Here is a 17,887-nt window from a genome sequence, read left to right as displayed (position 1 = left end):
GGCGCGGAGGGAACGTGGGCCACACTCGCACAGGTTGCCCAGCGCGAGCTCGAGACCGAGAGGGTTAATCCTGTCCGCGGGCATCTGTCCGCCTCAAACCCCAGCCCCAAACCCCGCTCCCCCGCGCCCCGCCGGCCCGCCGCCCACCCCGAGAAGCCCCGAGATACCCCGCCACAGCCCGGCACCCAAGGCTTTTGTTTTGGCCGCGACAAGAATAGCTATCCCTGAGGAGGAGCTGCCGGGGCTGCTGGTGGCTCCTCGGCAAAGGGTTAGGCAGAGGAGCGGGCAGCCGCGGCGGCACCTCCTCAGTCCCCACACTCCCCGAGCCCCCTTCCCGCTGAGCCGGACGGGGGAGCCGCACGCTCCGGGGCTCACCTCACACCTCTGGGCCGGGCTCCTGGGGGGCTGCGGCGCCGGCCGTGGGTGGCCGCGGGTCCCTCTAGTAAATGGAGCGAAGGAGGACCGGCGGCGCGCGCCTCGGAGCGACCGCGAGCTTTCGCGAGCGCCGGGACGCGCGGCCAGGGGGGAGCGCGCCCGGGTGCGCGCACGCACGCACGGCGCATGCGCGCTGCGCATGCGCGGCCGAGTGTTATTTTTGAGCCCAGCTGCCTGATACCCGCTCAGCTCACATCGTTTTTCCCGGCTTCGAGCCGCGGTGGTGCTTCCTACCCCGCGGAGTCGTTTCGAGCTCTGGAAGCGTTTTTCTTAAATAAACCTCTTTGCAAAGCCATCCCTCTCTTCCTTGCTGAGACAGCGCGACGAGTCTCATCTCTCAAGCCTGGGATGCTAGTATTGCGAGACTACCAGGACCTGTTTTGAGAACCAGTGTGCCCCCGGGGACCCGGGAATTGGAGATGGTCAAGAGGCGGGTCACCAGCTGCTGAGGGTGGCACTGGGTTCAGGTGGAGGTAGTCAACTGGCCTGTTGCAGAGCTCCAGGCTGAAACAACAGAGCAGACAGGATACCTGCCCATGAACAGTTTATCTTCTTTACCAACACCTTAGTGGGCAGGTGGAGCTTGTGGATGATTGGTGGTATTCCCCCATCTTTTGCTCCTTAGGAAACGTTTCTCCTCGCTTTTTCTACATAAGTAATTTTAGAACTGAAAGATTTCTTAGAAGTCATCTAAACCCAACCTCTCATTTTTCAGACGCGGAAAAGAACGGTCCAGAAAGGTTAAATGAATTACCCAAAGTCACACAGCGTTTTAATGGCTGAGTTTGGATTCATTTCAAGCCAAAACTGTTCTTCTTTTTGCCTACATCATTTTACCTACCTTTCTTTTCCTTTTCGTCCGTTTTCAACCTAGACTTCACAGGCATCATTTTGATCTGTGGTAGCACACAAGACTTAAAGTAATATTTTGATCTTGTCGCACAATACGAATGTACTTAACATAACTGTACACTTGGTTAAGATGGTAAATTTTGGTTCGTATATTTTAACACAGTCTTTTTTTTTTTTTTTAACATCTTTATTGGAGTATAATTGTTTTACAATAGTGTGTTAGTTTTCCCTCTACAACAAACTAAATCAGTTATACATACACACATGCTCCCACATCTCCTCCCTCTTGCATCACCCTCTCTCCCACCCTCCCTATCCCACCCCCCCAGGCAGTCACAAAGCACAGAGGTGATCTCCCTGTGCTATGCAGCAGCTTCCCACCAGCTATCTAATTTACATTTGATAGTGTATATATGTCCCTGCCACTACCCCACTTCGTCACAGCCCACCCCTCCCCCTCCCTAACACAGTCTTTTTAAAGGTGTTCCCTAAATGATAAATAAATGTTGAGCTGAGACAGCCATAAATACAGTTGAACGTCAGAAGATGAGCTATAGGAAAGCGCATCATTAAAGAGATCTGAAGAGACATTTTCAATTTCGTTAATAAATAACTACTCGTGCAGTAACATTTAAAAAAAAAAAAGAAAGTAGTATTGATCCTTAGGCTGATTCTTAGCAAGTCATTCTGTCCTATGGAGCCAACAGTGCCTCTACTGAGGGTGAGTGAAGCAACTAAGAGCGCTTGTGAAAATCTGTGTGGACCTGCTTCATGTACTTCCAGGTCCCTTGTACCTGCAGATCTTCTGGAGATGTGCTGCTAGCACATTTTTTATGCAATTTACACACGGACACATTGAAGCTGTCAGGCATAGAACATATCTTGGTTCACACCGGGAGGTGGGAATGTTGTAGAAATTGTCACTGAATGTATCAACATGATCACATCTCAGAAATAGAACATTGAGTGGAAAAACCAAAGTACAAGATATGTAAATTATGATAGCTCTCTAAAATCGCCATATTGTTTATGAGGTCAACCATGTATATAGAGTAAGCATCAAAAGTGGACTAGTGGGCTACACAGTAATTTCATGATAGTGGTTGCCTCTCGGCAAGCAGGGTGGGGAATGAGATCTGAGAAGCATGCAAGAGGGGCTTCAACTGTTAATCACACACAGGAAGCAAAATGTTAACATTTAAAAAAATCTCTGTGGGGAGACAAGGGTGTTTCTTAGGCAAGTCTCTAAACTTTTCTTTGTGGTTGAAATGTTGAAATGTTTCATTGAAAAGTAATGTTGAATTATCAAGGATATTGAGCCAATGTGCTCACCATGAACACAGCATGAATGGTTTTGTTCAGGCTTAGAGGATCAGCAGTCAGACTGATGAAGGGTTGACCGAGGAGAGGTCTAGAGGGTGCTGGTTGAGAGGATCGAAGAAAGGGACCTTATTTTCATGGATAAAAATATTCATCTCTGGGCTTCCCTCGTGGCGCAGTGGTTGAGAGTCCGCCTGCCGATGCGGGGGACACGGGTTCGTGCCCCGGTCCGGGAAGATCCCACATGCCACGGAGCAGCTGGGCCCGTGAGCCATGGCCGCTGAGCCTGTGCGTCCGGAGCCTGTGCTCCGCAACGGGAGAGGCCACAACAGTGAGAGGCCCGCATACTGCAAAAAAAAAAAAAAAAAATCAGCTCTAACAGGGATAAAGTATTCTGCTCTCTTTAAACCCATCTCTCTTTCATTCAATGTTGTAACCACCAGTAGAAAATCTTTAATGAGCAGGAACTTCACAGAGACACAGCACTCTCCCAGCATGTTGTTAAAACTGGTCTCTTTCTGGATGAACCCGTCTTGAAACCATACATGTTAACTGGTAATACACGGTAATTTAGTATTGCATCTACCTACCTCCCCCAGGCCTCTGCAAAAAGGCTTTGTTTATTCATTTTACATACAACCTGATCATGCGGAAAAACCACTAGGCTGGAATTCAGACAACCTAGGTTCTAATTTCAGTTTGGCCACTTACTGATCCTTTGTCAACTCATGGAAAGCAACAACATCTATGAGCTTCACTTTTCATTTAGTTTTTAAATGGGAGATACACAAATGCTGCCTATTTCAAAACTATGAAACGATACAAACATAGAGTTTACATTTGTTTGCAGAGGAGTACATTTTTATCTATTTTAGGAAATATTAGTGAGAAAGTCTTTTTTAAAAAAAATTTGTTTAGCTGCTGCCCATAAGAACTGCTTTACATTTACCAGAGAAGCTCCGTTCTGAAATGTTGAATGTTTTGTTTTTCTCTACTTGTTTATAGTTCTATCACAGTAGTTATCACTGTGGTCCTTACAGTAGTTATTTGTACGTTGCATTTTCCAGGCTTCCTCATTAGATTTCTTTTTTTCTTTTCTTCCTTGCATTCTCACGCCGCCTCTCATTACATGGTGGATGCTCCACAAATGTAATTAATTAAATTAGACCGATCCTAAAATTTCCCAAATTTGGAGCTATTCTTATTAAGGCATGCCATCTGCTGGTTCCCTGGTGTATCTGTCAGTCGGCCTGAATTCTTTAATCCAATAAATTAAAAGTCATGTTGAAGCATTTGCGAGTTTGTGTGTTGGGCAGTTTTCCCACGTTCTTCCACTTCCTGTGTGCAGGTGCTATTCTTTCACTGAACCTCTCTAAATTCTTTTTCCTCCAACCTTCTTTTACCTGTTGGCCACTCTTAAAACCCGGAGAAATGGAGTTGATATTTTGGAACCCTGGAGCGACCAGAACGATGTAACTGGGCATGCTCAGTAGGTTGGCCTGATTTGGAACACACGTCTTGAATGAGGGCTTTTAAGGCTGTTTATTTCAGGATCGGCTGCATCTTCGTACTAGCATTATATTGGGAGATTGCCCTCCCTCCCACCCTCTTGGCGCTCACACTTTTTTGTTTTATCCGTGTGCCCAATTTTGGAGCCAGCCCTCCAGGATCTCCTGGCCAATCAAGAGACCACACATTGTTGCCTAAGAGACCCCGGATGCCAGCAAAAAGATTTATAGACGGTGATTGGACCACTGGAAGGGGTGGGGGCTCGGCAGAGTCAAAGAAACAGCAACTATGGCAACACCAGCGCCAGAGGCTTGAAGAGAAAGACGAACCAAAAGAGGTGAGAGCAGTGGGCAGTGCATGAAAAAGATGGAGACTTTCGTTTGAGAGCTCCGTTCTCAGATCCCCCTGGGTCTCTCGCAAACCTTGGCAGTGCCCCCCGGGAATTACATGTTGCGCTCCGTTTCAGCTGCTGTTCAAGTGACAGATGCTTCGTATTTCTGAAATTAACAACCAACAAATAATTTTTTCTATGCCTATCAAGCACTAGCTCTTTGCACGGAATTATAGTTTTTCTGTTTCTACCTAGTTGAATATCAGATGAATTCATATTTAAGGCTAACCATACTCTCTTTCCTGATAATATCTGATCTCCTCTGATGATACTGCAATGTACAATGGGTGAAATGTATGTCAGTATAGAAACTCAATCCTTTTCCACTCTGTAAACTCCAGATAAAAATCCAATCGTCCTCGGGCTTCCCTGGTGGCGCAGTGGTTGGAAGTCTGCCTGCCGGTGCAGGGGACACGGGTTCGTGCCCCGGTCCGGGAAGATCCCACGTGTCGTGGACCGGCTGGGCCCGTGAGCCATGGCCGCTGAGCCTGCGCGTCCGGAGCCTGTGCTCCGCAACGGGAGAGGCCACAACAGCTAAAGGCCCGCGTACCGGAAAAAAAAAAAAAAAAAAAAAAGCAACAACAAGCTTTGTATGTTGAAGGAGGGAAGACAACTTACTTTGTCTTGTTATCTTATGTATGTTGAACCGGTGTGGGCGTGCAAATACGCATGGTGCCCATCTTCTAGAATGGATGGAGGAGGAAAAACTGTAAAAGGATAATGACAAAAGACAGAGCAGGGCACCTCCATTTACCTGCTTCAGCAAGACTATTACCAAGAGGGCTCTTTCTCCCGGCCTGGCCCATCTCCTGAAAACCAAACTTTCTTCAAGTTGATTTGAAGAAAGCCTAATTCAAATAATTGCTAGCTCTGAGGACCCAGGAAAAAGAAAACAACCAATGTAAGGCCTTGGGGAGGCCCTAGAAAAGCTACTTTGTCCTAATCAGAAATTGTGCCTAGAATCAGTCAGATCGTTTCCTACACAAACTGGAAAGAGAGAGTTTCTCAGCTTACAGCAGGAATTTTCATCATATTCTCAGAGTTTTATGGCCCTGAAAAAAAAAAGATTGAAAACAATCGGTTTAGGGAATTCCCTGGTAGTCCAGTGGTTAGGGCTCTGCACTTTCACTGCCGAGGGCCTGGGTTTATAGAATTTTTTAAAAAAATTTATTTATTTTTGGTGGCATTGGGTCTTCGTTGCTGAGTGTGGGCTTTCTCTAGCTGCGGTGAGCTGGGGCTACTCTTCGTTGTGCACAGGCTTCTTATTGCAGTGGCTTCTTTTGTTGTGGAGCACTGGCTCTAGGCATGTGGGCTTCAGTAGTTGCAGCACGTGGGCTCAGTAGTTGTGGCACACGGGCTTAGTTGTTCCACGGCATGTGGGATCTTCCCGGACTAGGGGTCGAACCCGTGTCCCCTGCATCGGCAGGTGGATTCTCAACCACTGCGCCACCAGGGAAGCCCCGGTAGGTGGATTCTTAATCACTGCGAGGGCCTGGGTTTAATCCCTGGTCAGGGAACTAAGATACCACAAGCTGCACAGAGCGGCCAAAATAAATAAATAAATAAAAATTTAAAATAAAACAAAGAAAAAACCAATTGGTTTAACGGGAAGAAAGGTCAAACATGAATAAATAACAATAACAAAAAAGAAATATGTGATTTTTAACTGGGCAGATCTAGATTCAGCAACCATGCTTTGTACGTATAATTTGCCTGCTCACGTGTACTTTTATAGCTGCCAATTAACAATACTGTAATGAAATAATTTCTTATGCCTTTTGCAACATAGCTGTTTGGAGCTAAGAATATAAGGACTGATCTGAACCCCCTTATTCCCCCTTATGCCAGTGGAGTGGTGACAGCAAAAAACTGTAGGAAGATACTGTCTACTGTTTAAAACCCTGAGATTTTAAAACACTGGCTTTATCTTCAGCTCTAACTTAAACCTGAGAGAGAATATTACATGTCAAGTGAGAGCCTCAAAATTTCAGATCTAGCATTTGGGGAATCCTCTATCAGCTAAAACCTAGTGATGTTTTTTAAAGAGCTGTCCAGTATTTGTTGCTGTAATTTTCGGAGCCCAGAGATCAGGCAAGCAAGTAAGTCCTAGCCCCCTCACTCAGCACCACTTCCTTGGATGTGAAACCTACCTACAGAGAGGAAGAAAAGCACAAATAAGCAGAAACATTGAGGATACATTCTGAAAATACCATCCCTCTGCTTTAAATATTTTTCACCTTAAAATATTTTGTTGTGGCCTTCTTAAAGGACAGGCTTTGAGGCACTCTGTAAATGACAGGAAGTTCTAAGAAAGGCTTCAGGGATTCTACTTATCAACAAGACCACTCATCTGTCAGGCATTCTGCTTGAGGCTTTTTTCTCTAACCTTTGCAACAGCAGTTGTTGGTAGATATGCGCATCCTTATTTTACAAATAAGGAAACTGAGATGGATTAAATAACTTGCAAAAAGTTACACAGCCAGTACGTTTTAGAACCAGGATCCAAACTGTATAAGGTAAAAAGTTTTGGTTGCAAACAACAGAAATAGATTCTAGCTAATGGAAGTTAAAGAGGAGATTGATTTACTGTATCAGCTGGCTTACAAAATGAATAGAAAGGACAAGGGGCTTCTGAAGGTTAAGGCAGCAATTACAGCTTACTAGAGCAACTGTGGTACTTTGAATGACCACCTCAGCTGTAAAGTAAGGATAAGCCAGCATCAGTAAACTGGCCTAGGGGAACTCGCTGGCAGGTCCAGTGGTTAGGACTTGGCTCTTTCACTGCTGTGGCCTGGGTTCAATCCCTGGTCAGGGAGCTAAGATCCCACAAGCTGAGTGGTACAGCCCCCAAAGAAAAAAAAAGTAAACCCGCCTAGCTTGGTCTCATGACTGGGGAGGGGGAGGCCACCTTGATTAACCAACACAGCAGACTCTAAATAATGAGGGAAAAGTAATTCCTAATGGAAACTAGAGTGCTTTAATCAAATGAAGGAAGACATATTTAGTACTGGACATCTAAAGCAGCACATTTCCCCCATTAAACCCAAATCTGTCTGTATCCAAAGTCTTGGCTTTGTCTGTTGTACCATTCTACCTCTTAAATATGGTATCAAGCTAGAACCCTTGTTACCTAGATGTCAGAAAGATAAGAGGGGAGGAAGAAGGTCACAAGGGACAAAGATGGAGTGTTTTTATATTGCACTGTGATTTTATAAATACTTCTTCTTTCTGGCCAATATAGTATGCTCTTAGCTAGGAGTGATTCTGGATTTCCCCCCATGGTTCAATGAAAATCAAGCAGAGTTAAATAGACCTGGGTCTGATTTCCAGTTCTCTGCTTACTGTCTGTATAAATTTGGGCAGAGAGTTTTATTTCAGTGAGCCTCATTTTCTTCATCTGTAAAATGAGCTAAAACCCACTACCTCACCAGATTGTTATGAGTTTTATTTATTTATTTATTTATTTATTTTTGGCTGCATTGGGTCTTCCTTGCCGTGTGGGGATTTTCTCTAGTTGCGGTGAGCGGGGGCTACTCTTCGTTGTGATGCACGGGCTTCTCACTGCAGTGGCTTCTCTTGTTGTGGAGCACAGGCTCTAGGCATGTGGACTTCAGTAGTTGTGGCACGCAGGCTTCAGCAGTTGTGGCTCGCGGTCTCTGGAGCACAGGCTTAGTAGTTGTGGCACATGGGCTTAGTTGCTCTGTGGCATGTGGGATCTTTCCGGCTCAGGGCTTGAACCCGTGTCCCCTGCATTGGCAGGCAGATTCTCAACCACTGCACCACCAGGGAAGCCCAGGTATTATTTTTAGTATTCTGAAGATTATATGATTCATTTCTTCTGCAGGTATAGTTTTTCTTATGGAAGAATATCCAGTTATTTCATGATGGCATTTGCACCTCCAAAAAACATAGGTGGTCCCAAAATGCAGACAAAGATGAGTACCTGGACACCCCTAAACCACCAGCTTTTGAATAACCAGGTAAGTGATAAGAGCTGTTTTATCAGTTGGGTCCATGCCTTAAAGAAAAAAAAGTATTAAAATCTTGGTTATCAAAATATAAACACTAATTGTTTAGGACTGTGTAATGGATGAAAAAACAAAATGAAGGACTTTTTCAGAAACTTTAACTGAACGCTTGCTACATGGCCAGGCTTGGCAGTAGACACAGAGCTCCTGCCTAGAAAGAAAGGTCTTAGATTTGCTCTTTCCTCCACTGTCACTCCTCCTCTCTCTCACCCCAAATGCCTTTTCCCTTCTCTCACTGGTTCTTTGCAGGAACCACCGGAAATGAAAGAGGAGGGGGTGATGTGTGAGGAGTTCCCCCCCAAATAGGTTTTCTTGCTAGAGTTGAGGTTACTGGATAATGCTGTATATTTAACCAGGTAAATAAAATGAGTCAATGTCAGCTGATTACTCACATTACCCGGATTCTCCTAAGAAGTTTATTTGCCACCTGCATTCTGGGGAGGTGCCAGCAGAATATACCAGAAAAAGCATTGCAAGTGTGGACAGCTGGGTATCATGCGGGCATGTGAGATTGACAACCTCTGGGGATTTCTACTCCTGCTTCAATTAGGGGCAGAATTTCCAACAGGTCTGTGAGCTCCTATATCAATACTTATATACAAGGACCATATCTAGTTGACAGTAAATTACAATCAACATCAATAAAACTGACCTCATTATCTTGCTCCTACACACCAGTTCCTCCCCCTAAGGAAGGGCATCACTTTATACCCAATCACTCAAGCTGGAAATCTTCCTTCTCCCTCTTGGGTCCAGGGTTTGGTTGTCCCCAACTTACAAGCTAATAACTTAGCCTGTTACTTATGGCAAAGTCACTACTGTTTCACAGTAGAAGACAAGAGATGCTTGGGTCAGAGACAAAGAACTTTCTTACAATGCAACAAGGGGCATGAGCCTCATGTTTGCACAGGTTCTCCTGGCCCAACTTGTACCACAGGGGTGACGCAGAGGCCCAGATAAATACTGCACACACAGTGGGTTTGCACCACAGCTGAGGAACAAGGAGCCCAGGGAATCCACTGCTTTCATAGCAGTGGAGCATTAGCAAGGCTGCTCTTGGTTCTAAAGGGAGTTAGTACCTCACCCCTCAAGGTTCCTTGCTTCCAGCACAGCCTGGAGTAATGACCCAAGAAAAGGGCAGTCAGGACCTTGCACTCCTGGCATTTCAAGATATTTAGGAGATGAGAAGCTCAGGAAGGAGTGTCTACCAGCACTCCCCCTCAATCCCACACCCAGTTCGTTTTGAAGTTCTGTAAGTCTTCCTCCTAGGTCTCTTCATCCGGACCCCTTTTCTCCTTTCACTGTGAACCTCCAGCTCCACATTCTCAGTTCACACCCTCATCACCCTTTGCCTGGCACATTGTAGTAACCCCCCCAACTGGTTTCACTGCCTCTATCCCTGGCAATCCATCCTCTCTTCTGATCCCAGAATGATCTTTCTAAAGTACCAAACTAATCCTATTAAGTAAAACTGATAACACGCTGCTCAAAGGGTAAATTCCAACCCCTGCCCCACACACACAGCACTGAGGACCCTTCATGAGTTGACTCAACCAGCATCGCAGTTCAAGCCCTGCCTCTGCCTCCTCTCGTCCTACATCTGGGCCAAGCTCTCTCATGCCCTCCACGCCTTTGTAGTGCACACCTCGTGGTCTCCCTCCCGTAAGAGTTATCTGGGGAAGCCTAATCCCCCTTGCTTTTCTTTCCTCTCATCACTGTTTACCGACTTCTCCACTTGGTTCTAATCTGTTTTTTTTTTAGGCTGTGCCATGCGGCCTGCGGGATCTTAGTTCCCCAACCAGGGATCCAACCCGTGCCCCTTGCATTGGGAGCACGGAGTCTTAACCACTGGACCACCAGGGAAGTCCCGACTCTAATGCATTGAGGGTTGCGATTCTGTCTTTTCCCTCTGCATCTCCAGAGCCTGATGTGTTTCCTGAAGGACAAGGAATGGAGTCAGAGGTCAACTGTACTCCCTGAGACCTCCTTCATTGACTCTGACCTCCTTGTCCCCACGTCTCTCCTTCCTTAGCCTGGATTTGACCCTTTGCCTCCCTGAACTAACAGATAGGCTAATCGCTCTGGCAAAGCTGGAGCATCCATCCTGACCCTATTTCTACTCATTTGATACAGAACATGAGCAAATTTGGGAGAGAGACAGGGGAACCAACAGAGCAATCGGAATACTAAGAAGTAAAAGGGAGAGATACTGGAAAGGAAAAAGATAAAGGAAGAGAGGAAAGGAGATCGAGAAATAGAAAAAAAAAAAAGGAGGCACCAGGAGAAACAAAAGGAGAAGCAGAGAAAGAGAGAAATCCAGCCTTCATCCAGCATGAGCAACAAGTCTATTGACAGTCTTTTTTAACTCAGCTCAACAATTATTTATTGAGCACCTGTTTGCAATGCTCTTAGTTCTCCAACAGTTTATATAGCAGCTTCTCTGCTTTCTGCCCCCAGAAACTTCAGTGTTTAGTTTTGAAATATGTTTTCTCATAGAATTGTAAAGGTATTACGCACGTGGAAAAGTGACTTGAATTTAAATACGTATTCGTTGGATGTCTTGATTTTCAGAAATTTTCTTTGAAAAATGAGAAGTCTTCATCGATTTAGCAGCCATGGAGAAAAAGTATCTTTTTTTTTTTTTTTTGGTGGTACGCGGGCCTCTCACTGTTGTGGCCTCTCCCGCTGCAGAGCACAGGCTCCGGACGCGCATGCTCAGCGGCCATGGCTCACGGGCCCAGCCGCTCCGCGGCACGTGGGATCCTCTAGGACCGGGGCACGAACCCGCGTCCTCTGCATCTGCAGGCGGACTCTCAAGCACTGCGCCACCAGGGAAGCCCGAGAAAAAGTATCTTGATTGTCTGATTGCCTGTTGCAGCTTGGGTTACTGGAGAAGCAGACTCTGAGGTTGGCATGTAGGGCGTTGATGGGGGAAGGCTCTCAGGATCAATACCTGGGGAGGTGTGGGGAGGGAAGAACAGGATGTAGATTTAGGGCAGAGGAAGCTGGGCTGTCAGGAAGTTGCAACAAGGCCTCCATGGACCCCCTAGGACACCCCGAAGATCCTTCAGAGTCTTGCATTGCATCGGGGGCCTGGCCTTTTTATACTTCCACACTGAGCATTCAGTGGATGGGATCTTGGTCAGGACAGATCTCTCCAGCTCATGGCTGTCAGCCAGCAGCACTCCCAACAGTTGGGGGGAATAAATCCTTCAATCCTGGAGGGGGATCTGGGCCGTGCATCATAGCAAGCATGACACAGCCTTATCTTGGTTCATGAAGAGCTTTTGTCAAATTTCATGATAATTTCTAAAGATGATATTTATTTTGTTGTTCAGAACTCCCATTTTATTTGAAAATTTTTATTTTGGTTTAGTTAGGTTCCAGTTAGGAGTAAAATTATTTTTTAAAATCTTGGGGGACTTCCACTGCAGGGGGCATGGGTTTGATCCCTGGTGGGGGAACTAAGATCCCACATGCTGCAGTGTGGCCAAAAAAATTAAAAAAAAAAAATATTGGCATGTGTATATAACCATATGTCTGTGTATTAATGTACATAGACACACCCATAGAATTTGGATATGTATATACCAAACTATTAATAGTGGTTTCCCCCAAAGAGTTGGATGTCATGGGAAGGTGGGAGGGAGGTCTGTTAGAAGAGTTTTTGGTTTTTACTTTATACAGTGCAATAATATTTCAAATTTTAAAACAATTTAAAAAACAAATATAAATAAAAGCAAACAAAGAACAAAAACTCTGAGAATTGAAAACATAGGTTCCAGATCAGCTGTACTAATAATCTCCTGCTTGACTTCAGTGAGTCACTTACATCCCTGGTCTTTACTACCTTCCTTTGGAAAATGAGTGGGTTGGGTCAGATGACCTCAAAGGTCCCTTCCAGATCTAACATTCTGACTGTGTGGAAAGGATTAAAAATAGATGACCAAGGATACAGCTCGGCAGAAGGTGTCCATACAATAACTTCAAGAGCTACTCTATTTCTAAAACAGGGCATTTGTCATCAATGATCAGCGTAATTTGGAGGTTCTGTTTTTTTTGTTTTGTTTTGTTTTTTGCGGTACGCGGGCCTCTCACTGTTGTGGCCTCTCCCGTTGCGGAGCACAGGCTCCGGACGCGCAGGCTCAGCGGCCATGGCTCACGGGCCCAGCCGCTCTGGCGGCATGTGGGATCTTCCCGGACCGGGGCACGAACCCGTGTCCCCTGCATCGGCAGGCGGACTCTCAACCACTGCGCCACAAGGGAAGCCCTCTGTTTTTGGTTTTTAATTTTGCCTTTTTTCTACTCTGTAGTAAAATGTGAAATACATAACTGTCTCAGACTGAAAGTCACAGGGTTTTAACTTCACAGCAGGCTTTAAGCATAGAGATTGAATTCAAATGTAGACACCTAAAAAAAAATAGCATCATCAGTTTAGGCAAATATAACAGAGTATAAAACAATTCAGGCATTGTGAACTTCAAGAGAAAGAATGTTTTAAAAGTATGTATTTCTGGGCTTCCCTGGTGGCGCAGGGGTTGGGAGTCCGCCTGCCGATGCAGGGGACGCGGGTTCGTGCCCCGGTCCGGGAAGATCCCACATGCCGCGGAGCGGCTGGGCCCGTGAGCCATGGCCGCTGAGCCTGCGCGTCCGGAGCCTATGCTCCTCAACGGGAGACGCCACAACAGTGAGAGGCCCGCCTACCACAAAGAAAAAAAAAAAAAAAAAAAAGTATGTATTTCTTTGCCATCCAGTGTTATAATTGAAAATGATCAACATTTCTTTTTGAGTATGGTTCACACATGTAGTACAGTACATGTTAAAAGGGTGTTCTGAGAAAAAGCACCTAACTACCATACATCTGTCATAATTGAGGAGCCCCAAAATGTCTTATTCCTAACTTTAATGATGTCACATGGTAAAATATGCAACTGCAGTGTCAACAGACTAAAATAAAAACGGTGGGATTTTGACTTAACAGCAGGCTCTGAGTAAACTGCCATGTAAATAGACTACAGCATTCTGCAAGGAAAGGAGACCCACTTTAACGTTTCCACTTGAAGCGATACGTTTCCCATCTCTTTTTTTAAATTGAAGTATAGTTGATTTACAGTGCTGTATTAGTTTCAGGTGTACAGCCAGCTGATTCAGTTATACAAATACATATATTCTTTTTCAGATTCTTTTCCCTTACAGGTTATTACAAAATATTGAGTATAGTTCCCAGCGGTATACAGTAGGTCCTTGTCGGGTAAGTATTTTATATATAGTCGTGTGTATATGTTAATCCCAAACTCCGAATTTATCCCTCCACCCCCTTCCCAGCTCTTAAAGATGAAAAACCTGATTGCAAATCCCTGGAATGAAGACTTGCTCCAAACCAGAGAATACATGATTCTGACTCTGACTGAGGACCTGACAATTAAATAATTTGTCCCAAATTATATTTCTTGTCAAGGGCAGAGTCAGAGCCAGATCTGAGTCTGTCTAGTGTTTCTCCTCTCCCTCTTTACTCCCATCAGTTTCCACTTGGGTCTAAATGCCTTTTGGTAAAGAACTGGATTTGCTTGGACCCTGCTTAGACTTGGTTGTTGGCTCTCTCAAGACTCCACCTCCCACCCTGTTCCTTTCCTGCCACCTTCTTGCTGACTGTCCTCTCCCTTCAAGTCAGTGCCCCTTTCTTTCCGATGCCCCCTGTTCCCATTGGACACCACGATGGTCACCCCAACGTCCTTTTGAAAGGAGGTTGTGGTCTTGGGACCTAATCTTTTTTTTCTTCCCACTGTCAGGCCAAAGCGTGAGCAGCAGTTCACTGAGAATATAGGGCTGGGACTTCCCTGGTGGTCCAGTAATTAACACTCCACACTCCCAACGCAGGGGGGCCCAGGTTCGATCCCTGGTCAGGGAACGAGATTCCGCACGCTGCAACAAAAAATCCCACGTGCCACAACTAAAGATCCCACATGCCGCAACAAAGATCCCGCATGCCACAACTAAGACATGGCGCAGCCAAATAAGTTTTTAAAATAAATAAATAAAACATGTATCAATCTGTCCAGCTAAATATAAGCTTAAAAAAAAAAAAAAGGAGGGCTTCCCTTGTGGCACAGTGGTTCAGCATCCACCTGCCTATGCAGGGGACACGGGTTCGTGCCCCGGTCCGGGAGGATCCCACATGCCGCGGAGCGGCCGGGCCTCTGAGCCATGGCCGCTGCGCCTGCATGTCCGGAGCCTGTGCTCCGCAACGGGAGAGGCCGCAACAGTGAGGGGCCCGCGTACCGCAAAAAAAAAAGGAGAACGTAGGGCTGGAGGTCGGGATAGGGAAGACCAGGGATCTAGTGAGGAGCCAAATATAGAGTTGAGCTGAACAGACAGTCTGGAACCAATGATTAACTCTTTGGGCCTCTGCTTATCCCCTCTAAAATCAGGGAAGTGAACAAAAAGATCTTCGGATTCCTTTTAGCTCTAAAATTCTATGACGTCTGAAACTTTTGTTGTTGTTCCATCAGCAGGTGTTTGTTGAGAGCCTGCCTTGGAGCTTGTGGGGCATATAAGGGAAAGTGGTTGTAATCTACATGGGAAGATAAAATGAACAGAATCACCTGGCAGGCAATAGCAAACCCTAGAAAGTCCAGGTGGAACGTGGGCTGCAAGTGGAGGAGGAGTTGGGAGGAGTGAGGTCAGTGGGTGCCGGAAACGTGCTGGTGCCAGGGACTCGGGCTGGGAATTAGGGTTTGGTTAGACACAAGAGAAGCGTTCAGGAAATATTTGAATGCTGATTTTTCAATCTTCTGTATTCTATAGGTTCTCTTCTATTTTTGGTGTTGTTGTTTTGTTTTGTGGTTTTGGCCGCACCTGGGGCATGTGGGACCTTAGTTCTCCAACCGGGGATCAAACCCGCGCCCCCTTGCAGTGGAAGAGCAGAGTCTTAACCACTGGACCGCCAGGGAAGCCCGCTCTTCTATTTTCATTTAGAAATTCTGAGTTTATCTGTTGCCGTTATTTGAGGGTCCTAGTAGCCCAGATGGCAGTTAATTAGGGGGAAAGGGAGAATGGTATTCTTTTTCTTCTTCTCTAAAGTATAAAAAGTGTCTGCCTGTGATGTATGAGGTTCTGTGGTTAGTAGCAAAGATGACATTTTACAGGCCTTGAGGTTGCTGTTGAACCAGTTATTTCAATCTCCGTTTCGTATGCCCTTTGAAAGTAGAGTTTGAGAGTCTGAAAAAGGAAGGAAAATATATCTGTTGGAAGAATGAAGCCAGCGCCTCATCCTCCTCCACAAAAGGGAAGAAATAGGCCTGAGCTACTTTCCAAATAGGAATGATCTTAACAGTGCGAGAGAATTTAGATAGTGCCAAGAGGAGGGGAAAAACATCAGGCCCAATTTTGAAAGCTGACAGAGGGTGTAGTGTAGGAGTGAGAGAGACATTCACATCTGTTCACTTCTGTCTCTTGCGTCCTCTCCCCAGAACTCCCTCCTCCGCCAAACATTCTCACATTAGCTGTCCCTTCCTCACTCATTCAAATATACAGATGACTGATACTCAGAAAAACCAGTTTAGAAACACACTCCCATTGCACCGATACATCCATAAGGATATTCGTTTGTCACGATCACATTCATTTAGTCCGGCAAACATGAGTCCCTGTAATATGCCCTGTACTGCACTCTGCACTGGAGAAATCAAGGTGACTAAGACATGGTTTCTATCCTAAATAGTATATAACGACAAACCTATACAGATAAACACTGAGCTGTAAGCCCAGAGGCGCACATATGCAAGTTTCTAATCCTACAAACATATAAGTCACATAGTCATATGCAAGTTTCTAATCCTACAAACATATCAACACCTCCCTGGTATGTGAACTCATGGATATATAAAAACAGAGCCACTCACTCATCAGTTTCACAGGTTCTTATACTACTGATGCTGAAATATTTGGGGGAGGTTCTCCATTTTCCTGTTTTTTCCTTTGTCAGTTTTTTCATCTCCTTTCAAATTCCAAAAATGATTTCACTTCACAATTCCATTCTTCTTTATTTCTTTTTTTTTTTTTTTTGGCCATGCCAAGTGGCTTGTGGGATTTTAGTCCCCAACGAGGGATTGCACCCGTGCCCCCTGCAGTGGAAGCGTGAAGTTCCAACCACTGGACTGCCAGGGAATTCCCAGCTTTTGTTATTTCTTGCCTTTAAAAAATTATTTCTTCTTTAAGATGAATTATTTCACATGGAGAAACGGAGAAAAAAGAAACTTTGCCCAAGTTAAAAATAAGTAAAGGGGGCTTCCCTGGTGGCGCAGTGGTTGAGAGTCCGCCTGCCGATGCAGGGGACACGGGTTCGTGCCCCGGTCCGGGAGGATCCCACATGCTGCAGAGCGGCTGGGCCCGTGAGCCATGGCCGCTGCGCCTGCGCCTCCGAAGCCTGTGCTCTGCAACGGGAGAGGCCACAACAGTGAGAGGCCCGCGTACCACAAAAAACAAAAACAAAAAATAAGTAAAGGTATTTCCCCAGTGGTCCAGTGACTAAGAGTCCTCACTCCCAGTGCAAGGGGCCCGGGTTCAATCCCTGGTCAGGGAACTAGATCCCACATGTGGCAACTAAAAAAAAGATCCCGCGTGCTGCAACTAAAAAAAAAAAAAGAAAAGAAAAGGTCCTGCACGCGGCAACGAAGATCCTGTATGCCGTAACTAAGACCTGGTACAGCCAAATAAATACATAAAATAAATATTTTTTAAAAAATAAGTAAAGTACCTTTTCAGGTACAAAATCTGTTTTATACTCAGTGGATATAATGAAAAGCCTGTCAATATTTATTCATACCTTAATGATGTCTTTTTTGTAATGGGTATTTTGAACCGTGAAATATGAAATCATTTCATTGTTTTTTTAATTTATTGTAGGTATTTGAAGAAAGAAGAGCTCTGCTTGGAAAATGGGTAACCATTTAAAGTATACTTACTTCTCAGTCAGAAAGGGAAAGACAAATACCATATGATATCACTTATATGTGGAATCTAAACTATGGCACAAATGAGTCTACCCACAAAAAAGAAACAGACTCAGAGACATAGAGAACAGACTTGTGGTTGCCAAGGTGGAGGGGGGGAGGGAGAGGGATGGACTGAGAGTTTGGGGTTAGTAGATGCAAACTATTACATTTAGAATGGATAAACCACGGGACCTACTGTATAGCACAAGGAACTATATCCAATCTCCTGGGATAAACCATAATGGAAAAGAATATTAAAAAAAGAATACAGGTATATATATATATGTTCCACTGCAGGGGGTGTGGGTTCAATCCCTGGTCGGGGAACTAAGATCTTGTATGCTGGGTGACACTGACCA

At 45.2% G+C, this 17,887-nt stretch overlaps 2 protein-coding genes across 9 annotated transcripts in view; one reads left to right on the top strand and one right to left on the bottom strand.

Annotated features, from left to right (window-relative positions):
* Positions 1 to 556, bottom strand: part of FZD3 (frizzled class receptor 3) — a 75,006-nt gene extending 74,450 nt beyond the window's left edge. Inside the window, exon 1 of the mRNA XM_059071335.2 lies at positions 376 to 556. The gene's annotated coding sequence lies outside the window, so the exon portion shown is untranslated. The remainder of the gene's footprint in view (positions 1 to 375) is intronic.
* A 3,708-nt stretch (positions 557 to 4,264) lies between these two features.
* FBXO16 (F-box protein 16) overlaps positions 4,265 to 17,887 on the top strand; it is a 57,061-nt gene continuing 43,438 nt past the window's right edge. For 5 of the 8 annotated variants that reach the window (XM_067039982.1, XM_067039978.1, XM_067039981.1 and 2 more), the window contains exons 1-4: positions 4,382 to 4,453; positions 8,352 to 8,487; positions 13,715 to 13,786; positions 17,440 to 17,475. In XM_067039982.1, coding sequence (XP_066896083.1) covers positions 8,389 to 8,487; positions 13,715 to 13,786; positions 17,440 to 17,475 — 207 coding nt within the window. In that variant the 5' untranslated portion in view covers positions 4,382 to 4,453; positions 8,352 to 8,388. Of the gene's footprint in view, positions 4,454 to 8,351; positions 8,488 to 13,714; positions 13,787 to 17,439; positions 17,476 to 17,887 lie in introns of all 8 variants that reach the window. The other 3 variants (XM_067039984.1, XM_067039985.1, XM_067039980.1) reach the window with 3 other exon arrangements.

This window comes from Kogia breviceps, chromosome 8, assembly GCF_026419965.1.
Source record: "Kogia breviceps isolate mKogBre1 chromosome 8, mKogBre1 haplotype 1, whole genome shotgun sequence".
Lineage (NCBI taxonomy): Eukaryota > Metazoa > Chordata > Mammalia > Artiodactyla > Physeteridae > Kogia > Kogia breviceps.
Note: the sequence above shows the minus strand (reverse complement) of the source record. Positions and strands in the feature narration are given on the sequence as shown.